This window comes from Callorhinchus milii, unplaced genomic scaffold (assembly GCF_018977255.1).
Source record: "Callorhinchus milii isolate IMCB2004 unplaced genomic scaffold, IMCB_Cmil_1.0 Scaffold12, whole genome shotgun sequence".
Lineage (NCBI taxonomy): Eukaryota > Metazoa > Chordata > Chondrichthyes > Chimaeriformes > Callorhinchidae > Callorhinchus > Callorhinchus milii.
Window position 1 is genome coordinate 624,913 of NW_024704753.1, and position 26,363 is coordinate 651,275.

The 26,363-nt window shown below is 53.7% G+C and overlaps 3 protein-coding genes and 2 non-coding genes across 6 annotated transcripts; 3 read left to right on the plus strand and 2 right to left on the minus strand.

Annotated features, from left to right (window-relative positions):
* The first annotated feature begins 2,537 nt into the window (after positions 1-2,537).
* rpl29 (ribosomal protein L29) lies at positions 2,538-5,536 on the plus strand. Its single transcript, XM_042339609.1, has 4 exons — positions 2,538-2,581; positions 2,792-2,831; positions 3,944-4,008; positions 5,322-5,536. The coding sequence occupies exons 2-4, from the start codon at positions 2,795-2,797 to the stop codon at positions 5,415-5,417; spliced, it is 198 nt and encodes a 65-aa protein (XP_042195543.1). The 5' UTR covers positions 2,538-2,581; positions 2,792-2,794; the 3' UTR covers positions 5,418-5,536.
* LOC121849990 lies at positions 3,743-3,871 on the plus strand. Its single transcript, XR_006085445.1, has one exon. It is a non-coding gene; the product is annotated as a small nucleolar RNA SNORA71 (small nucleolar RNA).
* Positions 4,314-4,442, plus strand: LOC121849991. Its single transcript, XR_006085446.1, has one exon. It is a non-coding gene; the product is annotated as a small nucleolar RNA SNORA71 (small nucleolar RNA).
* A 5,755-nt stretch (positions 5,537-11,291) lies between the features above and the next one.
* LOC103188787 (protein shisa-5-like) lies at positions 11,292-15,730 on the minus strand. 2 transcript variants are annotated; one of them, XM_007908895.2, is made up of 6 exons: positions 15,643-15,728; positions 15,327-15,488; positions 13,042-13,105; positions 12,660-12,778; positions 11,843-12,046; positions 11,292-11,663 (listed from the first exon to the last, which is right to left on the minus strand). In XM_007908895.2, exons 2-6 carry the CDS (start codon positions 15,367-15,369, stop codon positions 11,596-11,598), a joined length of 498 nt encoding a protein of 165 aa, XP_007907086.1. In that variant the 5' UTR covers positions 15,370-15,488; positions 15,643-15,728; the 3' UTR covers positions 11,292-11,595. The 2 variants fall into 2 exon arrangements, with proteins under 2 accessions (XP_007907086.1, XP_007907085.1); XM_007908894.2 differs by having other exon boundaries at positions 15,327-15,730.
* A 3,327-nt stretch (positions 15,731-19,057) lies between these two features.
* LOC103188788 (protein shisa-5) lies at positions 19,058-24,187 on the minus strand. The gene is made up of 4 exons (XM_007908896.2): positions 23,773-24,187; positions 22,723-22,841; positions 20,616-20,828; positions 19,058-19,454 (listed from the first exon to the last, which is right to left on the minus strand). Exons 1-4 carry the CDS (start codon positions 23,781-23,783, stop codon positions 19,273-19,275), a joined length of 525 nt encoding a protein of 174 aa, XP_007907087.1. The 5' UTR covers positions 23,784-24,187; the 3' UTR covers positions 19,058-19,272.
* Positions 24,188-26,363: the final 2,176 nt, after the last annotated feature.

The window sequence follows — 26,363 nt, forward strand, 5'->3', positions numbered from 1 at the left end:
GGGAGAGAGCGAGAGCAGGGAGTGGGGTTAGAGTAGAGAGCTCCAGTGGGGGAGCGAGCCCCAGCACAGACACGATGGGGAGAGAGAGAGAGCAGGGAGTGGGGTTAGAGTAGAGAGCTCCAGTGGGGGAGCGAGCCCCAGCACAGACACGATGGGGAGAGAGCAGGAAAGAGAGAGACAGAGAGAGGGAGACAGGCTGAGCCAGACAAAGATGATCATCTAACCAGATAATCAGGACCTCTTTTCACGTAACTAAACCTTGCTGTGTGTGCAGGAGCAGTGCTGGGGTCAATGTCCCAAATAAACCCCTAAATCGCCCCCTTTTCACATCTCAGGAGAAAAATTGTGTAAAAGTTAGTGAGAGCGAGAGTTAAACCGGTTTCAACAGATTGTTTATTTATCTTCAGGGTTGATTGGATGAACTGAAGGGTTACTCACCCTCTACTCTCTCCCCTCTACCCAAATCCCCCCAAATTACCCCCCTCTCCCCCCAGTAAATCTCCTCCAGACTCTGAGCCGACAGCGAATGGGGGAATGGTGAGAGAGTCAATGAGTGAGCTGTGAGCGCCTCCCAGTGGCCACATTGGCTCATTGCATAGGCAAAACCCTCCTGTTCTCAGTAATTTTTCTTTTTTTTGTGTGTTTTGCCCACAAAGTACACAGTAAATTCACTTTATGGTATGTTCTGTGAAGAGATTTGAGATGTCTCAAAGACATTAAGGCGTTATATCAAATGCAACAATTATTATGTATTATTTACTTTGGCCTCTGACTGTTGGACCTTTGCTAACATTAAACAACTCAAATTCACTCATAGCCTGTCTGTGTGCACACACACACAAACCACACACACAGACACTCACACAGACTATATAACACACACATGCACCATATACACACAGATTATGTAACACATACGCACATACCACATACACAGACTATAACGCACATAGATTGTGCCAAACGCACACAGAGTCCAATGTGGGGTTGAGGATGGCAGGGACACGCCCTTGTTGTCCCCGGGGCGGTGTTTAACAGCTGCGGTGCGCAGGGTGGGGATGATGTGCTGGGTTTGGCAGTGCTGGGGCTTCAGTTCTTACAGAGGGGGTTTGGAGCTCGGCCAGTGGTGCTGCCTCACCGACATCTGTATCTCATTGTCATTCTCAAAGCTGGAGCTATGTGCCAGAACCATGTGGTGTGCACTGTGTGCCATCAGCCAGCGCTGTGAGCCATGAGCTGTGTGTCTCAGCGTGATGCATGGCCACAAGTGGTGTGGGGGCACCGAGCTTACAGCTGGCTCATCCGCACTAACAGTCAGATGTTCATCCACACAAACAGCCCCCAGCCTCCACCCCACAGCCCCCAGTCTTCTGCCCCCAGCCCATAGTCCCCAGCCTCCAGTCCCCAGCCTCCATCCCCCCAGCCCCCAGCCTCCATCCCCCAGCCTCCATCCCCCAGCCCCCAGCCCGCTCCTCCAAGCCAGCCAGACCACGATCAGCAACTCAGCTCAGCGTGGGGTTGGGTGTTGGGGCCTTGGGCACTGACAGCCTCGGCTTCAATGTTCCCTGTGAGAGACATGTTAATGATGGTGGGGGGTGGGGGAGCTGCCAGTCTGTCTCTCTGCCCGTGTTCTGTGCCGTGTGGCTCGGGAGTATGTGCAAACACTAACAGACACCCAGTGACGTTCAGTGTGTGACGTGCGATGGCACTTGTGAAATTATCACGTCCTTCACTTGACAAAACTACTCCTGCAGTGCAGGGAGCAGCCTGGCGGGGTGGGGGTGGGGGGTGGAAGGGGGCGCAGGGGGAGAGCAGAGCGTGTTTGTGTGTGGGGGGGGGCAGAGCTCGGGGGAAATCCATTTGGCGGTGGGGGGAAGGAATTCTTTATTAAGGGCTTGCCAGCGAAAAAGGGGAATGTGAGGAAAGGTCCCGTGTGTGGGGGTGCACAGAGCATGTGTGTATGTGTGGGGGGGGGCGCAGGGCACGTGTGTGGGGGGTGCGCGGGGCACGTGTGTGTGGGGGTGCGCGGGGCACGTGTGTGGGGGGTGCGCGGGGCACGTGTGTGTGGGGGTGCGTGGGGCACGTGTGTGTGGGGGTGCGTGGGGCACGTGTGTGGGGGGGGCGCGCGGGGCACGTGTGTGGGGGTGCTCGGGGCACGTGTGTGGGGGTGCGCGGGGCACGTGTGTGGGGGGGTGCGCGGGGCACGTGTGTGGGGGAAAGCCAGTGCAGTGGGGGCTCTGTGGGCAGCCCATGACAGAGCGCACAATGGGCTGAATGGCCTCTTTCTGTGCTGCAAAATTTGGAAATCATTTAGAAACATCGTCTGAGAGGTTTCCGGGGCATTCCCCCCACTCCCCGCGGCCAACAACAACAACAACAGCAACAGCAACAAAACCCTGGAAATAATAATCACTGTCCAAAATAAACCCTCTGCTCTGTAACCCACAGGGGAGGGGGGGAGGTTTAGACACCCGGAACCTTTCTTCCGCGCCTGTGTTTTCCACCTGCGGCGGCCGAGGGGGGAAGAGACAGTGGGACGGCACCGCCGCGCTCGGTCCTTTCTCTTCCGGCGGCGACTGAGGTGAGATGGCGGCGGGTGGCGGGGACGGCGCGGGCGGTACAATCGGGCGCCATCCGCGGCGCCGGGCGGCCACCGGGCGGCGGTGGAGGCTTTGGGGAGCGGGGCGGGGGTCCGGGGGGGGAGTGGGGTGGGGCGCGGGGGGGGGGGGAGCGGCCGTGACGGTGTTCTCCCGCTGACCGCCATGTTGTTGTTGTTGTTGCTGTGTTCCAGGCAATGGCCAAGTCCAAGAACCACACCACCCACAACCAGTGTGAGTCTCCCTCTCAGCCCCGGCGGCAGCTCTCCGGGCCCCGGGCCCCGGGCTCGGGCCTGTGCCCTGTGCCCTGTGCGCTCGCGCCCTCCAGACGTCTCCAAAGCGCTTTCGCGGGGACACCCCGGAAAGTGTAGTGACTGTGCATTTCCCCCCCGGGCGGGGCCGGGCCGGTGGTCCCGGTGCTGGGGCTGCCCTGAGGGGTGTGGGGGGGGGACGTGCGGCCTCGCTCCGCTCCTCTCCCCTCCCCTCCCGGTACCGTCGGGAGCTGCTCGAGCGCCTCCTATCAAATCTCCCCTCAGCCCTTCTCCCGCTCTCTTCGGGTGAACGATCTCATCCTCTTCAGTCTCCACGTCATCGTAGCCTCTCATCTCTCACGGTCCCGTTTCTGGTCCATCTTCTCCGCACCTTCTCCAAGGCCCCCGGTACCCTTCTCCCGACTCGGGCACAGTTACTCCTCCTCCTAAACCAGCGCTTTGTGTAATATTATAAGAGTGATCTTTGCATTCGATACGGCGCCCGATCACGTCTTCGAGACGTCTCAAAGCGCTTCGCAGGGCAGACTGTAAAGTGTGTTGACTGTGTGTTTTGTGGGCCAAACACGGCGGCCAATTGCACACAGCAGCGTCCCCACAAACAGCCGTGGGTTGAAGTGACCAATTTATTATCTTTGTTTTTTCTTGGCGGCTTATTATCAGGCGCGTGGAGTAAGGAAACTTGCCCATGCTGTGGCCCTGCCGGGGGTCAAACCCAGGTCTTTCACTCGCAAGGCGAGGGCTCTAACCACTGAGTTACAGAACATAACTTCCTCGCTCTTATAATCTGTGCCTCTATTTATAAAACCCACGGATCCCATGTGCTTTTTTAACCGCTTTGTCAATTTCTCCTGCCACCTTCAAAGCTTGACTGGAGCCTGCATTCGAAAGTGATTGTGGCATTACCTGTGGCCTGGTCATTGATGCTGCAGGCAGAGTATTGTAAATGTTTCCCCGTGTTTATGGGGGTGTCTGTCTCCCATTGAGCCTTGTAATGTTTCCACATGCCGTCGCTCGCTGCTGTTTATGTGAATTTAGTTATTTGCACGCTTCTAACCTGTGTCGTTTACACCCCAGCTCGTAAGTGGCACAGAAATGGGATCAAGAAACCCAAGACAGAGAGATACGAGCCTCTGACTGGGGTGAGTACAGAGTCGCTGCAGAGGTGGAAGAGAGCTCGAGCCATCACAGTACAGTTTACATTTATATATGCTTTCGCATTGGAATACTTCCAAAGGGCTTAGGTAACAGGGCACGGACACGACAGGAAAAGGGCAGGGAATGGGGTTAGAGTAGAGAGCTCCAGTGGGGGAGCGAGTCCCAGCATAGACACGATGGGGAGAGAGAGAGAGAGAGAGCAGGGAATGGGATGAGTGGCGAGTTCAGGTTCTGAGTCCGAGCTGAAGGCCGATGCTGAACTTGTTTCTGTGGGTAAATGCTTGCTGGAGCCTGCATTCGAAAGTGATTGTGGCTCTGTCTGTGGCCTGGTCATTGATGCTGCAGGCAGATTATCGCAAATGTTTCCCCGTGTTTATGGGGGTGTCTGTCTCCCATTGAACCTTGTAATGTTTCCACATGCCGTCTCTCGCTGCTCCTTTGTGAAGTCTGTTTAATGAGGCGAGAAGATTGCAGCTTCTCTGGCGGCCACTCTACATCTGTTACCTTTGGATTTGCTTAAACTGTTTTTTGTTCAGCCGAATGTCTTGACAGTTGCGGAAACCCGTCCTCAGTTTGATTATTGAACGTAAACTGAGAATTCCATGCATCCCACCTACACGTGGAAACTCCAGAGATAAATTGGTAGAATGGAATGCCAGTTAGGACCACACTGGTTGTTAGAGCTGTGGCTTGCAGGGTTAACTGGAGCTGAGTGGGATGACTCCTTGCTCCCAGTTACCTGTAAAAAAGTTTCCTTGCACTTGCCATGTTTCTACAGCTCATGTTGCTGGGCTCTGTTGGTGACACGCTTCCACTTTCGGCTGTCATCAGCAATGCCCTGGAATACTGCAGACGCTCCTGACTCAGGAACTGGACGAGAGACCGTCACAGAGGACAGGCTCGATTCTGACATTCCATTGCCAAACATGTCACCTTGGGGCCAGTTTAGCACCACCAGCCCCCGCCCCACCCTTCAAGGAGTTGTCACTATGGTTAAATAGTTGTAAATTATTTTCCAGTTTGTTTATAGATAATTTCATTTATTTTCCGTTTCCCCTTACCTGCCTGCCTCTGATAGTGACTTTGTGAACTCTCACTCCCATTCCCTGCTCTCTCTCTCTCTCCCCTTCGTGCCTGTGCCGGTGCTCGCCCCCCCCCACTGGAGCTCTTTACTCTAACCCTGCTCTCACTCTCTCTCACCCCATTATCTCTGCTCAAAATGCATGAGGTCCAATCTGTATGTGGTCAGATTTGTTTGCAGTGGATCTTGCTAACTTTCGCTTTTGCTCTCTCTCAGGTGGACCCCAAATTCCTGAGGAACATGCGATTCTCTAAGAAACACAACAAACGAGGGAAGAAGGCGGTCGCTGCACAGAAGAGTGTGAAGGGCTGAACCCGTGAGCTGTGACACTCACTATCCTGGGGCGGGGAGCAGGGTGTGGGGGGGGGGGGGGGGTAATGTCCATATCATGTTATGATAAGTTTGTTAAATAAAAAAAAATTATCCTTGCACTTGCCATGTCTCCGCGGCTCATGTTGCTGGTCTCGGTTGGTGACCCTTTGGACTTGGGGTTCGAGCCCCACATCGGAGCTTTACGCCGAGTCTCGGCTGATGCAGAGTCGTTGGGGAACCGAGATGCTGTTCTTCAGATCATGTGTTAAACTGAGCTCCTGGTGATGGCTGCTCAGGCAGACATTAAAAGTTCCTGTCGTGCTATTCAGAAAGAGGAGGGAGTTTCTCTCCTGGTGTCCTGGCCAACAATCCCCCAAATAACGTTGGTGATTTATTTACTGTGCAATTGGCTGCTGCATTTTGGCTACAAAATAAACAGTCAATTCACTTTAAAGTACATTCTGAAGCACTTTGAGATTTATCGAAGACATGAAAAGGCGCTGTATCAAATGCAAGAATTATTATTATTTATTTACTTCCCGGCTGCTATTGGGACATTGCTGTGTGAAGGTGGATCCTGTATACATCCACAACATAATAATAATTACACCTGATAAATAATATAATAATAGTAGTCCTTATATCTGAGACAGCGCATTTCACAGCGGGAGAATGTCACAGGGTTTACCGTAAATGTAGAGTGACGGTTCTCACCTTTTGGGGATCCAGCAACAGGACTTTATCTACAGTTATGGATTGGTCAGTCCAGAGAACTGGCTCATACTAACAGTGCTACTGCTTACCCTGACCCCTCATTAACACAAAACTCCAGTAGTACTTATTTCATGTCAAATAACTTCGGTTTTATATCATGCACATACTTCAGCACACAGTATAAGGTAAAAGTGCAAGTCTTCAAAACTCTCCCATCACCAGTAGCTCCTCCCCATCACCAGTAGCTCCTTTCCCATCACCAGTAGCTCCTCCCCATCACCAGTAGCTCCTCCCCATCACCAGTAGCTCCTTCCCAATCACCAGTAGCTCCACCCCATCACCAGTAGCTCCTTCCCCATCACCAGTAGCTCCACCCCATCACCAGTAGCTCCTTCTCCATCACCAGTAGCTCCTCCCCATCACCAGTAGCTCCTCCCCATCACCAGTAGCTCCTCCCCATCACCAGTAGCTCCTTCCCCATCACCAGTAGCTCCTCCCCATCACCAGTAGCTCCTTCCCCATCACCAGTAGCTCCACCCCATCACCAGTAGCTCCTCCCCATCACCAGTAGCTCCTTCCCAATCACCAGTAGCTCCACCCATCACCAGTTGCTCCTTCCCCATCACCAGTAGCTCCACCCCATCACCAGTAGCTCCTTCTCCATCACCAGTAGCTCCTCCCCATCACCAGTAGCTCCTCCCCATCACCAGTAGCTCCTCCCCATCACCAGTAGCTCCTTCCCCATCACCAGTAGCTCCCCCATCACCAGTAGCTCCTTCCCCATCACCAGTAGCTCCTTCCCCATCACCAGTAGCTCCACCCCATCACCAGTAGCTCCACCCCATCACCAGTAGCTCCTCCCCATCACCAGTAGCTCCTCCCCATCACTAGCAGCTCCTCCCCATCACCAGTAGCTCCTCCCCATCACCAGTAGCTCCTCCCCATCACCAGTAGCTCCTTCCCCATCACCAGTAGCTCCTCCCCATCACTAGCAGCTCCTCCCCATCACCAGTAGCTCCACCCCATCACCAGTAGCTCCTCCCCATCACTAGTAGCTCCGCCCCATCATTAATAGGCAAACAATCTACACAGACAGTGCTCTCAATGGCAAGCTATGTGGTTTTAGCTGGTTAGACTCCAGCATTTATCCCAATACACAATGGGCTCCCCTGAAGCCTTGGCTGTTGCCAACCTGCACCTCTTTGTGAGCCAGATCCACAAGCAAAGGCTGACCCCAAGGCTGGTGGGAACAGGTATCCACTACAGTAGTGACTGTAGATGAATGCAACAGGTAATTTGTGCACAGCAACATCCCACAAACAGCCACGTTATGAATTAGTGATCTTTATTTGGAGGATTGTTGGCCAGGACCTCGCGAGAGAAGCTCCCTTCTCCTTTTCCAACAGCCGCGGGAGCTTTAATGCTGCCTGAACAGGCACAGACAGGAAGCTTCACTTAACATCTCAGCTGAAGGGTGTGATAGTACAGCACCGCCCCCCCCCCGAACTGTACTGTATCCAACACAGGACTTAAACCTCACAGCCTGAGGCCGGACTGCTACCCCCAGAGTCAGGCTGTCCTCATCGGCCTTCCCAACTCTTCCCTTCTCAAGCTGCAGATCATCCAAACTCTGCAGCTGGTGTACTCTCACGCACCAGGCTCTGTGACCCCATCACTCCCACCCTCGCCCGGCTCCACTGGCTCCCCATCCCCCAGCGGATCGAGTTCAAGATCCTCGTCCTCTCCTTTAAGGCCATCCATGGCCTTGCCCCCTCCTACCTCTCTGACCTGCTGACTCCCTACCAACCTGCCCGCTCCCTCCGTTCATCGGGCTCCGGGCTGCTCCATGTCTCCCGGCCGACCCGCCCTACCATCGGTGGCTTTCAGCCTCTCTGCCCCCACACTCTGGAACTCCATCCCAGGGTCTCTTCGCCTCACTTCCTCCCTCGCCTCCTTCAAGGCTGGTCTCAAGACCCTCCTCTTCGACCGTGCCTTTGGTCTCCCTCCCATCTCTCTGCCTTTCCTCACCCCTACACCTGTAGGAGCCCTGTAGCTCAGTGGTTAGAGCACTCGCTTTGCAAGTGAGAGACCTGAGTTCAATTCCAGGCAGAGGGCGAAACCTTGGGCAAGTTTCCTTACTCCACACAGAGCCTAATAATAGTCCCTCCAAAACCAAAAACAATAATAAATTGGTCATTTTCAATCTACGACTGTTTGTGGGACATTGCTGTGCGCAATTGGCTGCCGCGTTCGCCCACAAATATACAGTCAATTCACTTTACAGTGTGTTCTGTGAAGCGCTTTGGGACCTCCTCCCGACGTGAAAAGCGCTATATCAAATGCAAGGATTATTATTATTATTATTATTACACCACCCCTCCCCCATGCTCAGGCCCCGCAGCTGACTGTTCAGGGCTTTGGGACGTCCTCCCGACGTGAAAGGCGCTCTATAAATGTAATTTTGCTGTTGTCTGACACACAGGCACAGTCACAACACCTCACAGTAAATGCTGAGGAAGTACTTTGAGGTGTCCTCCAGATGTCCTGCTCGCTGTAGACCACAGATCGCTTGTCCCCAGGGAGCTGTATAGGGTTGTCCTCACCACAGGCACTGCTCCATATACCAACCCAGCATGTTCACTGAACTCCAGCTTATGTGTGTGTGTGTGTGTTTGTTGCGTGTGAGAGGAGGAAGGGGTTCTGCCTGCACCAGATAATGACAGCAATAGAGAGATGTATATGGAGACGGAGAGGCAGAGATATGTGGTGCTGTATCTACAATGGGGGCAGGTCCCATTCCATGTGGTTATGAGGCTGAGCGTGAGGCTTGTGTGCAAGTCAGGACGGGTTGACGATGGAGCAGGGAAGTGGGGGGTGGAGAGTAACAGCCCTGAGGGAGTTGGTCATGTTTGTACCTGTTTGTTTTTCGACCAATAAATTGCGAAACAATGGGAAGCTTTAAGCTGTGTGCCAGAGGCTCCTGCCAGGCAGGAGGGACGACTATGAGATGGGGCGGCAGTAAATGCTGATTCTATTGAGGTTGTTTCTCACAGGGACTGGTTATAATCATTAGGTTATATCCTTATCACACCTTCCGAGACGTCTCAAGGCGCTTCACAGGGTACTCTGTACAGTGACTGTGTGTTTTTGTTAGCCAGAGAGCTAAGGAAGGTGAGAGGATCTCACGGTTTTCAGTTGGGGATTTCCAGTGATTTGTCTGTCTGTCTCTCTCTCTCTCCTCCACCCAAAACCACCAGCAGATGTTCTGTTGCAAAACAACAGTTTCGTTTCTCTGATTTGATGTCACTGGCCTCAGTTCCTTTGGTTTTGTTTTCTGACAGGAAACTAGATGCTGCACAGCTAATGGCCCTGGGCTTGGGGGGGCCTCACCGCCAGGGGGATATTGAGGGCAGAACAGAACTCAAGCAGTGTTGATATTAGTAACATTACATTCTGTTCCAAATTAATGATTATTGCTGCTCATTCACAGACTGTAAGCCTTCCAACAACACTTGTTCAGACACATGTGTGGGGGGGTGGGCGATGTCACAGAGCACTTTACAGAGACGGGAGTGGGAGTCCGAGTGGGAAAGGGGAGGATGCGGGCGGGGTGGAGGTTGGCAAGGAGGGAGGGGAACGCAGGGCGAGGAGGGAGATGAGGCACAGATGGATGTGTGCGAGTGAGCACTCTATCCTCTTAGTCAGATTGCGGGTGTAAGCCCCACATGGGGACTTTGTGCTCACGAACCAGGTCTGGGTTTCACATCGCATTCAAAGAGCAGCATCTCTGACAATGCAGTGCTCTCTCTCCCCACAATCTGTGCCGGGGGAGGAGAGGCAGAGAGAGAGAGCTGCTTTGTCAGAGATACTGCTCTTTGGATGCGATGTGAAACCCAGGCCCAATCTGTGCGCTGTACAGGTGGACGTTAAAGATCCTGTGGGTTATTGGGGAAGAGAAGGGAATTTCTCTCTCTCTCTCCCAGCGTTCTGCCCAACAATCACCCGATACAATTACTCAGTCACTTCATTGGCTGTTTGCAGGATATTGCTGTATGCAAATTGGCTGCCGACGTTGCCTACAAAATACAAAAGTGTATGTAACTGGGTGTGTCTGTGAGGTGTTAATCTAGAGTGAGTAAGTGTGTATGTGTCTAACTGAGCCAGTGTGTGTAGCTGCCTGTATCTGTGAGTGTCAGTGCGTATAAGGAGGCCATTCAGTCCCTCGAGCCTGTTCTGCCATTCTGATAGATCATGGCTGATCTGTACCTCAACTTCAACTATCCGCCCTTTTCCCCATATCCCTTGATACCCTGACCTAACAAACATCTGGCCACTTTAGTCTTGAAGACGTAAATGGATCCGGCATCCTTAGCCTTTTGGGGGAGAAAGTTCCAAATTCCCTCTACTCTTTGGGTGAAAAACTACCTCCTGATTTTATTCCCAAATGGCCTATCTCTAGTTTTAAGATGATGCCCCCTTGTTCTGGATACCCCCGGCACCCGAGGAAATAGTTTCTCTGAAGCTACCTAATCAAATCCGTTTAAAAACGTCAACTAGGTGTTTCAGTGTGTATGTGTTTGTGTGTATGAGTTGATAATGTAGGTTGCGGCCAGTTATATTGCCACTTCCTGCAGAACTTAGTAAAGCCACAGAATGTCATAATCTTGAGCAGGTTCCTCTACAGTCTGGCTTCTAGTGAAAGTGTCTGAGCTGCTGCTGACAGTCTGGGTACCCTCACAGTATCCCGCTCTATCTCCCCATCGTGTCTGTGCTGGGGATCGCTCCCCCACTGGAGCTCTCTGAAGCGCTCCACTCTAACCCCATTCCCTGCTCTCTCTCTCCCCATCGTGTCTGTGTCAGACTCAGGGACGTGGGGGTGGGGGTGGAGGAGGTATGAAGCTGTGTGTGTAACTTCAGAGAGGTTTACAAAATGCTGGAGTTGTTCAGGCTATAATTAGGGAGTAGGTTGCCAGTGATGTTCTGACGCTAATTTGCTCAGGAGAACATAATGAATTAAATCCAAACGACAGCAAGTGAGGAGACTGAGTGCATTCCGGCTCGCAGTCCAGGCTAACGCAACGCTGGTGGAAGTGCGCTGTTATTGCAGGCCGGATCTCAGCGCGTGGCTTCCGTGTCAGAAACCGGACACGACAAATGGGCTGAAAGATTAACATTTATCACACGACTGAGACCATCGGTGACCGCGGGCAGAAAAGCGTCTCGTCCACACGCCAAGTACATGCAGCGTCTCAATCGCAAGCCAAACACATGCTATCAGGTAATTACTCCCCCCATCTGGAGGTTTCCCTTTCATGATCACATTCCCGTTCCCGTGGCTGTCTGGACGTGGCCTCCTCCTCCAGCCCGGAAAATCCCGGAGAGAATCAGCGGCTCCTAAACCCTCATCGGATTGTTGCTGTGTGGTCAGAGCGGGGGGGCGAGCCGGGCCGGGCTGACGGAGGACTCACATGTAGGCGGTGTCCGGGCTCTTCCCGGGATAGAGCTGGGGATTAGCCACAGGCTTCCCGGGTTCTGTTGCAACGAGATAGAGAAGCACAGCCGGGGGTTAGCGTTAGCCCCTGAACCACACCAACACCCACTGCGCACGTTGACACCACACGCGACGGCTCTCATGCAGCGCGACAATCAATCACACGTTTACATTCCCGTGTAATGGGGCCCGGTCCGGGGATGGGAGACCGGCTACTCACGTGTGAGGTTGTCCTGATCCTGGTACGGTGGTGGCTGTGGGTTAGCCTGGCTGGCGTAGGCCTGGGTGTAGGGCCCGGGGTGGGGATATTGGCCAGGGCTGAACTGTGCAGGGGGCAAGTATGTGGGCACAGGCTGGTAGATGTGGTTAGCCATGCCCCCGATCGGCACCTGTCCTTGGTATGGCACCATAGTGGTCACAACAGCTAAGAGACAGGAAAGAAGATCAGCACCAACCACTGCCCTGCCCCAACACCAACCATGCCCACTGCCCTGCCCACCCACTGCCCCCTCCCCCCAACACCAACCACGCCCGCTGCCCTGCCCCAACACCAACCACGCCCACTGCCCTGCCCCAACACCAACCATGCCCACTGCCCTGCCCACCCACTGCCCCCTGCCCCCAACACCAACCACGCCCACTGCCCTGCCCCAACACCAACCACGCCCACTGCCCTGCCCCAACACCAACCACGCCCACTGCCCTGCCCACCCACTGCCCCCTGCCCCCAACACCAACCACGCCCACTGCCCTGCCCCAACACCAACTACGGCCACTTCCCCGCCCACCCACTGCCCCCTGCCCCCAACACCAACCACGCCCACTGCCCCACCCCACATTGTCCCACGCCCGCCACTAACCACACCCACTATCCTGCTCTCAACACTGCCCTCGCCCACCACCCCTCCCCCAAAACTCACCCTGCTGCAACACTGCTCCACCCCCCAGACTGCCCTGCCCACCCCCAAACACTGGCCCCGCCCATCACCCTGCCTCCAATCCCCCCCCCTCCCACCTGAGACTGAAGGGTGACTTACTGGTGGGAGGGGGGGGATCTTTGCAGACTGCATTGCAGCAACAACAGCAACAGGAAATGACTGCACCCACGGCCAAGGCCACCAGCAACACCAATCCCACCCATATCAGGACGGTGATTCTGGACACAGAGAGAGACAGAGATAGAGGGAGAGATCAGAGTCACGCAGAGGAGGGGGAAAGACAGAGTGAGCGAGGGATGGATGGAGGGACAGAGTAAGGGAGGGAGGGATGGATGGAGGGATGGAGTAAGGGAGTAACAGAGGGAATGAGGGAGGGACAGAGTGAGCGAGTGACGGAGGGAGTGATTGAGGAAATGACGGAGCAAGTGATGGAAGGAGGCAGTGACAGACAGATAGACAGACAGAGTGACGAGGTACTCACATGGGACTCCTCTCCTCGCAGTAAGCCCCAGACCAGCTAAAGCTGCAGAAGATATCTGCCAACACTGTCCATGTGGAAAGAGACAGATGAATGAGATGGACTGAAGTCAGCACACATTCCCCATCCAAACATCACAGCGTGTAGTGTAGTGACTGTGTGTCATCAGGCAGTGTGGAGGGGGGGTGGGCACAGACTGTCCTCCCCCATCCCCCTGCACCCTAAACTCTCTGTGGAAAATATTGCACTTCCTCTCCCCTCTCTGCTCACTGTCTGAACTAGTCCTGTGGCTCAGTGGTTAGAGCGCTTGCCTTGCAAGTGAGAGACCTGGGTTCAATTCCAGGCAGAGGGCGAAACCTTGGGCAAGTTTCCTTACTCCACACAGAGCCTAATAATAATCCCTCCAAAACCAAACAATAATAAATTGGTCATTTTCAATCAATTGGCTGCTGGTTTCGCCCACAAATATACAGTCAATTCACTTTACAGTCTATTCTGTGAAGCGCTTTGGACGTCGAGAAGACGTGAAGAGCACTATATCAAATGCAAGGGTTATTATTACTATAGTCATTGACTCACCAACCAGTGAGAAGCCTTCCTCCACACTGAATCCATTAAAGTACCCTCACCCACCACCATCTCCTCGTCCCCGACCCACGACCAGCCCCCTCCTCGTTTCCAGCCCGGATCCGAGTCAGACTTTCACAGCCATTTCTCCCCACCCACATCCTCACACAGTGCTCTCCCCCCCAACATATAAAGTGTGGGGCAAATCCCAACCAGCCCTTGGTGTTCCCCAGTGATCATTTCAAAATTCCCCACCAGTAAATTGCGCTTCCATAATAATAATAATAATCTTTGCATTCGATACAGCACATTCTCACGATAAACTGTAAAGTGAATTCACTGTACATTTTGTGGGGGAAATATATTTTTTTGTATATTTTGTGGCCAAAATAATAATAATAATAAAGGTAATGGCGATTTTACAGTATAATCTGTGAAGTGCTTTGAGACGTCTTGAAGATGTGATATCCGTGATATCAAATGCAAGGATTAATGTTATTGTATGATTATTGCTTACAAACTATTTCCACTAGTGGGTGGGTCGGTCACCCGAGGACACCGATTCAAAATGGTTGTTAAAAGTAACAGAGTGGAGGTGAGGAGAATTCTTTTCACACAACAAAACAACAACAACAAAATTTATGGAGCGCCTTTCACGTCGGGAGGTCGTCCCCAAAGCGCTCTAAGGGAGAAGTAGATGGGTTTTTGGGGAGGACAGATTGCAGGGCTGTGGGGAGAGCGTGGGGGAATGGGATTCATTTCATCGAATCATACACCACAGAAAGAGGCTATTCGGCCCATCGTATCTCCCCCAACTCCGAAAAGAGCAATCCAACTCAATCCCACCGGCCCGCTTTCTCTCCATAGCCCTACAATCCTGTCCTCCCCAAAAAGCCATCTACTTCTCTCTTAAAAGTTGTTATTGAATCGGCTTCCACCACCCTTTCAGGTAATGCATTCCAGATCCCAACAGCTCGCTGGTGAAAACATTTTTCCTAACCTCCCCTCTGTTTCTATTAACAATTAACTTAAATCGGTGTCCTCGGGTTACCTTCCCACAGGTCAGTGGAAACAGTTTTTCCCGGTTCAACCTATCAAATCCTCTCATGATCTCGAAAACCTCTAGAAATCTGTGTTTAATGTGTTTATGGTAGCAATAATCCTCGCATTTGATACCGCGCCTCATCACGTCTTCGAGGCGGCTCAAAGCGCTTCACAGAATATATTGTAAAGTGAATTGACTGTATATCTTGTGAGCAAAACGTGGCAGCCAATTGCGCACAGCAGCGTCCCACAAACAGTCGTGTATTCCGTGACCAAATTATCATTATCATCATTTTTTAAAAAAAATTTAAGGGATGACTACCCCCGGAAAGTGATTCTACAATCGACTGACAACTGGGTTCCTGCTCGGTTAACAGAGGTGTTTCTGGATAAAAGTGGGATAAAATTGCCCCTTTGAGTTCAGCCACCACCAGTGACTATTCCTAACAAAATCCACCCCTCACCACTACACTCACCCATCTTCACTCTCCCCACCCCCACTCCCCCACCACACACACTCTCTCCCTCAAAAAACACCCCTCATTCCCTTCCCCTCCCTTTTCTCTCTGCTCCCCCCAAAAAAAATCCATCACTGTGTTGACCCTTTCAGTCTGTGCCAGGCAGACGCAACTCCTGTGACTGACAAAAGTGCAGATAAGTTTCCAGCATGGACTCACCAGTGGGTAGGAGCACAGCCCCGAGAACCAGGCACCTCGCCATCTCCTCACTCACAGCTCTGCAAACTCCAGACAAGAGTTGGTTAAGTTTTGTGCAGATCTCAGCCCTTCCCGTCAGTCAGCAAGTCAGCCTTGGTCCACAGCCTAACCCTGCTCTGGAGACTGAGAGAGAGAGAGAGAGGGATGGGGGTGAATCCCAAGAAACAGTCAAGTAAGTGCAGAAAGAGAGAGAGAGGAGAGGGAGGAAGGAAGAGAAAGAGATTGGCTTTACAGTCAGTTAGGTCCTTGGCTCAGACACACACACACACATACACACCACAGAACAATGTAAAGTCACAGAGAACACGCTGTATGTTTAGAGTCCCAGCACAGTGCCCTCCAATGCTTCCTGCTGAATATAACAGCCAATAAATCTTATCTGTTAGTGCTGTAATGGTCTGTGCTGCCACAAACCCAGAGCTGCGCTATCTCACTTAGAATTCAGGGGCGATGATGCACAGCTAATGGTTGAGTCGTCTCAAAGCCCTTCACAGGATTTTACTGTAAAGTACAGCAACTGTGTTTAACGGTCTAACATCTCATCCCAATAATGTAGTGTCAGCCTAGACTGTGTGAGTTCGAAGGGGTTAGACTGAGGAGAGCGAGGCGAGAGTGGGTTAGAGTTATAATAATAATCCTTGCATTTGATACAATGCCTTATCACATCTTCGAGACGTCTCAAAGCGCTTCACAGAATATACTGTAAAGCAACACCACCCAAGGATGCCCACTCCACCTCACTGAGCCAGTCCAGAACCTTGGCGACTTGTTTGACCCTCAACTATCCTTTCTACCCCACATCTGCCTTGACTCGCTCTGCCTTCCCTCACCTCCGCAACATCGCCCGGCTCTGCCACTGTCTCACACCGGAGACCCCCGAGACCCTCACACACGCATTCATAACATCCAGGCTTGACTACGCAAACTCCCTGCTTGTCGGCCTCCCCAACTCCTTGCTCCATAGGCTCCAGGTCATTCCGAACTCTGCAGCCCGTGTCCTCTCCTGCACCAGGCTCCGCGGCCCTATCACCCCCATCCTCGCCTGACTCCACTGGCTTCCCTTCACACAGAAGATACAGTTCTAAATCCTGGTCCTCACCTTCAAAGCCCTCCATGGCCTCGCCGCCCCCACCCCACCTGTGTGATCTCCTAATCCCCTACCAATCTTTCCGCTCCTTCCACTTTGCGGGCTCCGGCCTGCTTCATGTCCCCTGTCTCGCTCGCCCCACCATTGGGGGCGAGCCTTTGGGCACTCTGCCCCCACTCTTTGGCACTCCATCCCGCAGTACCTCCACCTCACCCCCTCCCTTACCTCCTCCAAAACCCATCTCAAGACCCTCCTTCGGGTCTGAAACACTGACTGTCCAACAACTTGCGTCCTCCCAACATGAAAGGCACTTTACAAATATAATTTGTTTTTTGCTGTAAAGTGAATTGACTTTATATTTTGTGGGCGAAACATGACAGCCAATTGCTCACAGCAGCGTCCCACAAACAGCCGTGGATTGAGTCAGCAAATTTTTTTTGAGAGATTATTACGCCCGGAAAAGCCACCCAACAATCGACTAACAAGCGGGTTCCTAGTTACTGCTGATAGTGCGTGCGTGTGGAGTAACAAAACTTGCCTAAGGTTTTGTTTGTCCTGAGCAGGAAAGTTTGTGGCTGTCAGTGGCTATTGAGGTCGGGACAGCAGAAACCTTCGGAAGGTAAGTGGCCGAGTATGAGAAACCATTAAGGGTGTGTGTGCAGAAAGACAGAGAGACAGGGGGAGGCTGTGGAGGGAGATGGTGGGGTGGGAGGGTGGGTGGCCGGGGGGGGAGTTCTGTACAGAGAGAATTTCCATTATTCGATGGTTTCTCATACCTCTTCCATTTCCCTTTAGAATCACTGTGTTGACCCGACCTGAATAGCCACTGACAGCCACAGGAGGGCAGGGGGAGCGAGGCGAGGGGGAGCGAGGTGTGGTGTCTACACGTATGTAGAGCACACAGGATGGGTCATGCAAATGTGTGCACATATTATGGTTTGTCCGGAAGCAACACCCCTTCACCCCTCTGCCCCCCGCCTCCCGTCACAGGGGGCTGGTCTGCCTGTCATGTCCTGTGACAGGATGCTAATGTTGTTTCTTTCTGTCACAGGATTGCTGTATTGAGATCTGTGTAAATCTATTTTCTGCCTGTAAATAAATATTATATATTTTGTTTGTAAAAATGTAATTAAAAGGCCGTGCGCGGGGAAGCAGGAGGGAGTTTATAAAAGGATTCAGAAACTCTTTAACAACTTTTGTTGAGTTTCTAATGGCCATCCTCCACCTACACCATAGTCAGGTCTGTAGTCCATCTTGGTCACAATCCACCATTCTCCGCAGGAGGGGCAGGATGTCCCTGGCTGTGCCAGGTATCTGCTGTGAGATTGCGTTACTTACCTTACGATCCTATTTGATCCTGGTTCCCCTCTCCTTGCGCGGTCTTTGACCTTGCTTATGATCACCTTCTGCCTCCCCTCTGGCTCAGTATCAGGCTGTTAAGTGCTGTGAGACATTCTGAGGGAGTGAGGGATGGGGGTGAGGGGATGGGTTTGAGAGAGGGGTATATGAGGGAGAAGGAGGGGTCTATGGGGGTGAGTGAGGGGGGGTATGGGGTTGAGGGAGGGGGTATGGGGGTGAGGGAGGGGGTATGGGGGTGAGGGAGGGGGGTATGGGGGTGTAAGTGCGATGCGGAGGGAACGGACAAACATTCCTGAGTTTGAAAGAATGAACGAAGCTTTGACAAAAGGGTCTGCATTTATTTACTGGAGACGGGAATCGCTATGAGAGACAGAGCCACAGCTTGGAGCACATCACACTCAGTTCCCCACCCCGTCCCACCCCCAAACCCCCCCCGGCAGCGAAGCTTCAAGCTACAGGGAAGGGCGAATAGGAGGTGCAGGTCTATACATAACCCTTGGGGAGGGGGAGGCTGAGTTAGACAGCATCAGTCTGTATGTTGCTCTCTCTCTCTGCATAGTTCCACAGGAAAGAACACATATCCAGCACCTTATAAAATGGCAACACAGGCAGGACGGCTGGCGGGGGGGGGGGCGGGGGGGGGGGCACAGTCTAAATGTGAATCAATCTGACTGTGGATACTGTGAACAAGGCATATTGTAGTGTGTGAGAAAAAAAGACTGTGAGCGAGAGGCACTATGTGAGAGTGTATGTGAGAGAGGATGTCGTGTGCAGAGAATGCCGGAGATTTGAGTATCAGATTGTAATCGAATGTGTGAGTGAGAGAGATGAGAGTGAGTGTGACAGAATAGGAGTGTGAGAGTGAATAGTGAAAAAGAGAATGTGTGCGAGACTGAGACAGCCACTGTGAGAGTGTGAGACAGTGTGTGAGCGAGATAGTGTGTTTGTGAAGGTGAGAATGTGTGAGTCAGAGAGATGAGACAATGTGAGTGTACATCAGAGAGTGTGTGTATGAGAGTGAATGTGAGAGAAAAAGAGAGAGAGAGAGATTTTCCACTGACCAGGAGTGAAGGAGAGTGAGTGAGCGAAGGAGGGAGGCGGTGAGGCATTAACCTTCACAGAAGGGGAAAAACTCTCGATCGGAAACCTCCGAAACACCCGGTGAAAGTCAAGACATTAAAAGTACAAAATTTTCTCTCCCCACAAAAGTGCTGGAGCTCCCGGTAACCGGGAAGGGGATCAGGAACAGCCTCGCCCCGTCCTGTTCGCAGTTCCTCAAACACAGCAGCACTCTCCCCGCAGGGAACTCCCTCAATCACCCACAGACACAGGAAAACATCCTATAAAAAAAATCCCGTAAAAACCATCCGGTAAAAAGGAATTGAAAGTTCCCTGCCGGATCGTCAGAGGCTGGACCGTTTACAGGCGTCTCTCGGGACAGCACGGGAGGCTGGACAGCAACTACTGCGATGGTGGTGCGTAGGCAGGATTGTACGCTGGTTGAACCCCGGGGTTGTAGACAGCCGGAGCAGATGGATTATATGGAGCTGGAGCAGAGGGGCTGTAGGAAGCGGGGGCAGCTGGGTTGTAGACAGGAGCACTGTAGGGAGGGTTTGCCCCGGGGTACGGAGCATTGGAGCCGACTGTGAGGAGGAAAGAAATGTCAGGAAGAAGGTTTGTGATGACAACAACAACAACTTGCATTTACACAGCGCCTTGCACCCCGGGTGGCGTCCTGGAGCGCTTAGAGGACTGTAAACAGAAGTCACTGGGAACGCTCAGCAGGTCAGACAGCATCCATGGAGAGACAACGTTTTGGGTCCACAACCCTTCGTCAGAATGGTAGTTAGGGTTAGGGATAGGGATAGGGTTAGGGATAGGGTTAGGGATAGGGTTAGGGCACTGGATCAAATGCAAGGTAATTCCGGTGAAGGGTCGTGGACCCGAAACGTTGGCTCTCCATGGATGCTGCCTGACCTGCTGAGCGTTCCCAGCGACTTCTGTTTTTGTTTTCGTATTTCCAGCGTCTGCAGTATTTTGTGTTTTACTTTAGACAACTGTAATTCCCCTCTTCCCCCGGCTGCGAACCTTGTGTTCCCCCCATCCGCCCGCTCACCCACCCGCGTTCTGACCCCCACCCCTCCCCACCCCCCACCCGTGCAGTGATTGCTGGTGAGAGGCTCGAGCGCTGCTTCAATCTGGAAGTGTCGTTAAAAGGGACCTCAAGGGGAGAGAGGAATGTGAGGCTGCAATACCAGGGCGGGCCAGCGGGGGGCGCCGCTACCCTACCCCCAGCTCCAGCCTCTGTGTGACTAAGAGTAATAATCTTTGCATTTGTTCCAGTGCCTCAGCACAACATCGACAGACACCGCAAACCGCTTCACAGGATATACTGTAAAGGGAATTTACTGGATATTTTGTAGGCAAAACGGGGCAGCCAATCGCACACAGCAGTATCCCACAAACAGCCGTGGATTGAGTGACCGTGTTATTATTATTATTTTTTGGAGGGATTATTACCACCGGAAAGCGATCTGCCAATCGACTAACAAATGGTTTCCTCTTTATTGCTCGGTAAACAGAGGCGTGTGGAGTAAGGAACCTTGACTAAGGTTTCGCCCTGCCCAGGAATCGAACCCGGGTCCTCTCGCTAGCGAGGCGAGCCCTCTAACCAATATGATACAGGACAGTAACCCTCCGTGTGTGTGTGTGTGAACCTACGCGTGTGTGTGAGACCCTCTGTGTGCGTGTGTGACCCTGTGTGCGTCTGTGTGTGTATGACCCTCTGTGTGTGAGATACTCACTTGCCACGGTGTCCTGGTATGAGGGGGGCTGAGCAGAGTAAGGGGTGGGGTAAGGAGGGGGGTAAGGGGCCCCTGTGGGGTAAGGCATGGCGCCCGGCGGGGGCTGGGCGGGAGCGGGGGCATAGCCCTGGTACCCGCTGTACCCGTGGGGCGGTTGCTGTGGATAAGCCATTGGCTGCACTACAGTGGTGGTGGTGGAACTGGTCACAATGGCTGGAAGAGAAGCAGAGAATAACTGGTTAGTGGTCAAACTACCCCAAGCTCTCCTCGCTGACCTATCTCCATCATGCTAACCACACGCTAACTAGCCTCACGTTAACCTGCCTCACTTACACTAAGCAGCGTCTAACAATAATAACAACACATTATATTTAAACGGCGCCTTTCATGTCGGGAGGACGTCCCAAGCCACTGGACAGTTAGGGATTTGGACCCGAGTGGAGGTTGGGATTGGGAGGGTGGAGGGCAGGGAGTGGGTTAGGATGGTAACCGAAGACACGGTCGAAGAGGAGGGTCTTGAGACGCGTCTTGAAGAGGCGAGGGAGGGGGCGAGGCGGAGGGACTGTGGGATGGAGTTCCAGAGATTGGGGGTGGAGCAGGCCGCCGCCTGCTGAGCAGAAGGAGCGGACAGGTCAATATGATCACAGAGGTAGGGAGGAGCAAGGCCGTGGAGGGCTCTGAAGGCGAGTAACCAGCGTGTAATGGGTGTGCCCTCTGCACAGAGCACAGAGAGCTGAGGGTATTAATGACAAGGCTGAAGTCTCCATGTGCAGATGATTAGAGGGAGCCCAGGAGCCGCTGACTAGAGCGTCGCCTCTGCTCTGTGCCTCTGGCTGTGTATGAAACAGGAGGTTCTCAGTGTAATTACAGCAGGAAAGGATCGCCTATTTTTATCCCTCATCAGGAGCTAAAGGGCAGTGTCAGACCTGGTCACTGGCCTCACTCAGTCTCTGGGTTAGGAGGATAGCGGGTTCAAGCCCCTCCAAGGCAAGACGCAGAGTGCACAGGCCAGACCCACGCTCCAACACGGAGCTGGGGGTGGGAGCTGGGGGGAGGGGTGAGCGCCACATTTCCGGAGACGCCATCCTTCGGATGAGACTGTGCCCTGTTCAGGGTGTCCGGCTGGACGGTAAAGATCCCGCAGGGCTGTTGGGAACTGCTTGGTGTCCTGGCCAACAACCCTCCCCCCCACCACCCCAGACAGCAATCACCCTGTTCACTTCTTCACTTCACGGCTGTTTGTGGGGACATTGCTGTGAGCAAACTGCTGGTGCGACAGCCAACGAAACACACTACACTTGACAGCGACAGGGTGTGGAACACTGCAAGTGGCTTTGTGGTGACGGCCGGATGTGAAATGGCTTTTGATTGTCTACACTGACAGCAGTTGGCTGTCTGGGCTCCTCTCTCAGTGTCAGACTGAGCCGACAAAGAGCACCAGCCCCCCCCGCCCATCGTCTCACAATGTGGTTTGTGTCAATGCAAAGCCCCCCCACACCCACCTGCCCCCAAACACCCTCCCGCCACTCCCCCCTGACCTCACCCACACAACAGAGTAGCTGTTCTCTCGCTGTCTGCAGTGTTTCCTCCATATTCTACACAAACCTCAACATGGCTGAGCTTGTGAGCTCTGCTCAGCCTCACCTTCAATAATTATATTAACGGTCCTGGCGTTTGACCCGGCGCCTGATCACGCTGTTGAGACGTCTCAAAGCGCTTCACAGGATTTACTATAAAGTGTAGTGACTGTGTATTTCGTGGCAACACCAATTGGGTACAACAGTCGTGGATTGAGAGATCAAATTATTATTTGTGAGGATTATTGCCCCCGGAAAACACAGTCACTCCACTGTACAGTGTATTCTGTGAAGCGCTTTGACCCATCTCAATGACGTGATACAGCGCTGTGTGAAATGCAAGCATTATTATTACTATCTCTCCCTCGCCTCCCCCCCCCCCGGTCTCTCTCGCTCTCGCCTCCATGCAAGTCTCTCGCCATAAGGTGGGGGCGGTGGAGGACTCGTGCTAACTCAGACTCTGCCGCGGGGGGGGGGGGGGGCGAGAGGGGGGTCTTGTTGGCCGGGGGGGAGGGGGGGGTGTCACTCACGTTGCCGGCTCCGCCGTGCGATCTTGTAGAGGATGCAGCACGGGCAGCACAGACACAACACCACAGCTGTCACGAAGATCACAAAGAAGCTCACACCAATGGCCACGAAGGAGCTGAAACTGGAAGAGATCAAAGAGGTCACGGTGGGGAGGTTGTGTGGAACGGAGATCACTGTCGGGGGGGGGGAGGGGGGGAGAGAGGTCACCGTGGGGCAGAGAGAGAGGTCACTGTGGGGGGAGGTGACCGGACGGAGGTGGGGGGGGGTTTGGGGGAGAGGTCACGGGTGTTTGTGTGTCTAACACTGACTGTGTGGCGCTCAGCTCCCACCCTCTAACCCGTCGCTGGTTCTTCTTTAGAGAACATGTCTACTTTGGGCGTTTCCCAGCTGTGCCGAGCCTCAGGGGGGGAGTTTGAAGCCGGAGAACTTTTGAAGTGTAATGTGTGCACTTAGTTAATCAAGAACCAGAAATCTGTGAGCGTATATGTTTGCGTGTCTGTGTGTAAGAGTGTATGTGTGTTTGCGTGCGTGTGTTTGAGTGCATGTGTGGGGAGGCACTCTTTCCCAGGATTAAAGCATGTCACGTGACGATCTTCCACGCCATCCTTTGCCCGAGTAGACAATGAACAGACGACCCCTCCCCACCCGAACACACACACACCCTCCCCCCACTGAGAGTTTCCCAATAACTCAGTTAACGCAAATATTGAACAAACACACAGACACACGCACGCACGCACACACAGACAGAGACACAAGACAGAGACACACACACGCACAGAGACACACACACAGAGACACACACAGAGAGACACAAGACAGAGACACAGAGACAGAGACACACACACACAGAGACACAAGACAGAGACACAAGACAAACGAGACACACACACACACACACAGACACACACACAGAGACAGTAGCCTGTGGGTCCATGTTTACTGCTGACAGACACAGGGCTCGGCACAGTGTGAGCTGTGTAACCACCTGGTCACTAAGTGGCAGCTCCCCTGGGGGGGGGTGAGCAGCAGCAGAGAGGGTAACAGCTTACCCGTCACTCATCCTGAGTCCAAGGCACCGACCGACCGACCGACCAGAGCTTTGTAGATCTTACACTAAACTCTCAGCTCCAGCCATCGCCCACACAAAACCCACCCCCAGCACTCAGCCAGGGACTGCTCACAGCCCTGCTCCGCACCACACAGCCCCTCACAAGCACAAACACACCAGCGAGCACTCCCCCCGGTACGTACACAGCCCAGTGATTGTGCTGCCTGTGGGTAGCGCCGGGGTTAAAGCCTGCCGTTCAGGCTTGTCAGTGCTTGTGACGGGCTGGAGCCAACGCCTGTTCCTGTGTGAGAGCTCTGGGCGATTGCCAGTTCCAGACACTCACTTCCTCCCCGGCTCGTGTTTATATCAATGAGGAGAGGAAGTTACACACACAGCTTCATACCTCCTCCACCCCCACCCCACGTCACTGAGTCTGACACAGACACGATGAGGAGCGAGAGAGCAGGGAATGGGGTGAGAGTAGAGAGCTCCAGTGGGGGAAGCGAACACCAGCACAGACACGATGGGGAGAGAGAGAGAGAGAGCAGGGAATGGGGTTAGAGTAGAGAGCTCCAGTGGGGGAAGCGAGCCCCAACACAGACACGATGGGGAGAGAGAGAGAGCAGGGAGTGGGGTTAGAGTAGAGAGCTCCAGTGGGGGAGCGAGCCCCAGCACAGACACGATGGGGAAAGAGAGAGAGTGGGGTTAGAGTAGAGAGCTCCAGTGGGGGAGTGAGCCCCAGCACAGACACGATGGGGAGAGAGAGAGCAGGGAATGGGAAGGGCAGGGAAAGGGGACTGAAATAATTGGTCTTGAGAGGGCGGCGCAGACATGATGGTCCAAAGGCTGTGCTGTTCATTTCCATGTTTCCAACCAAAACCCTACTTCCTTCTTAACGTCCCGTTCCTTCCTGTTTATGGTAATAAAGTCTCGGGGCAACGGGGAGCTGGCAGTGTTAGCAGACCCCAGGTCAAGCCTGGTCACTTTCCCTCTGACTGATCCATTGTGAGTGGCTGGTAAATGGATAGAGGAAGGAGCAGGAGGTGGTGGGGTGGCTGTGGGGAAGCGCTAAGCTACATCAAGATGGTCACGGACACCAGAATATGCCAGGCCTGGCCCAGCACAGGGAAACCCTGAGAGATGCCATCTCACACCTCACTCACACAGCAATGTGAGCCCGCTCTCCAGTCAGTGTCAGGGTGGCGCCATGCCCTGTGCCCTGGCTCCGTGCTGGGGCTGGTGCTGTGGGGGGTGGTGTGGGGGGGGTGGGGCTCAGTCTGCTTCTCCCTCCAGTCACAAAGGGTGGGGAGAGGCGCTAGCCAGGCCCGCTGCAAACACACAGCCCCCACTCCCACCCCAAACCCATGCCAGTCACTCACTCGGGCTCCAAACCAGAGTGGTAAACATCAGCTAAGGTTCCCCTCATGAGTGTGAGTGTGTGTGTGCATGTGTTTGTGGGGGCGGGTCAGTGCGTGTGTGTGTGTGCATGTGTTTGGGGGCACACACCCCACCCTACAATATTTGAATAGTTGATTTACAACTAGACTTCCTTTACTGATTAAGTACATTCCCTTCTCAGATCAAGCAGCACATGAATGCCATTCTCCGAACATTGTGTTCTGATGAAAATATTACTTTGCCACAAAAGGGGAAGAGATAACTCCCTCCCCCCCCCGCAGCTCAGAACACAACACACAGAAGACACAAGGTGTGGTCAATTCTGCTTAAAAACTACACTGCTAAGAACACTACAATTTAGAACCAAATAAATAAACAAAACGAGGGCAGATGAAGCACACACACGCACGCACGCACACACAATCTTCTTTTATGAGCAAGACCTTCACAATCGTTTGATGACGTGGGACACAGTCAAACAAGGAAGAACCTTTGGAAGCCGAATGGAACCGGAGAAAGATTAAGAACACGTAATCATGAACTCAGGGCACATCATTGGAAGACTCGGGAGAAAAGTTACTGTACAAGAAACAGATCCTGAAATGTTTGGTCACAAGTGGCTTTTGAAGTCAGGAGCAGAGCTTTTCAGAGGGAATGGAGCAAGTCTGGTACAGAGGGAGTGCAGGGAACCCCATTGGGGTGGGGGGGGAGCACAGGGGTGGGGGGAGCACAGGGGGGGAGCACAGGGGTGGGGGAGCACAGGGGGGGAGCACAGGGGGGAGCACAGGGGTGGGGGGGAGCACAGGGGGGGAGCACAGGGGGGGAGAACAGGGGTGGGGGGGGAGCACAGGGGTGGGGGAGCACAGGGGTGGGGGGAGCACAGGGGTGGGGGGGAGCACAGGGGTGGGGGGAGCACAGGGGTGGGGGGAGCACAGGGGTGGGGGGAGCACAGGGGTGGGGGGGGCACAGGGGGGGGGGGGGGGGGGGGAGCACAGGGGGGGGGGGAGCACAGGGGGGGGGGGGAGCAGGGGGGGGGGGGAAGCACAGGGGGGGGGGGGACAGGGGGGGGGGGAGCACAGGGGGGGGGGGAGCACAGGGGGGGGGGGAGCACAGGGGGGGGGGGAAGCACAGGGGGGGGGGAGCACAGGGGTGGGGGGAGCACAGGGGGGGGAGCACAGGGGGGGGGAGCACAGG

Bases quoted from the DNA above. Each gene is read 5' to 3' on its own strand.
- rpl29 (XM_042339609.1), top strand. From the start codon at position 2,795: ATGGCCAAGTCCAAGAACCACACCACCCACAACCAGT. The intron at 2,832-3,943 runs GTGAGTCTCCCT...TTTACACCCCAG, and splicing joins CCACACCACCCACAACCAGT to CTCGTAAGTGGCACAGAAAT. The intron at 4,009-5,321 runs GTGAGTACAGAG...GCTCTCTCTCAG, and splicing joins GATACGAGCCTCTGACTGGG to GTGGACCCCAAATTCCTGAG.
- LOC103188787 (XM_007908894.2), bottom strand. From the start codon at position 15,369: ATGGCGAGGTGCCTGGTTCTCGGGGCTGTGCTCCTACCCACTG. The intron at 12,779-13,041 runs GTGAGTACCTCG...CTCTGTGTCCAG, and splicing joins TGCGAGGAGAGGAGTCCCAT to AATCACCGTCCTGATATGGG. The intron at 11,664-11,842 runs GTGAGTAGCCGG...TCGTTGCAACAG, and splicing joins GGATCAGGACAACCTCACAC to AACCCGGGAAGCCTGTGGCT.
- LOC103188788 (XM_007908896.2), bottom strand. The intron at 20,829-22,722 runs GTGAGTGACACC...CTTCTCTTCCAG, and splicing joins CGCACGGCGGAGCCGGCAAC to CCATTGTGACCAGTTCCACC. The intron at 19,455-20,615 runs GTGAGTATCTCA...TCCTCCTCACAG, and splicing joins ATACCAGGACACCGTGGCAA to TCGGCTCCAATGCTCCGTAC.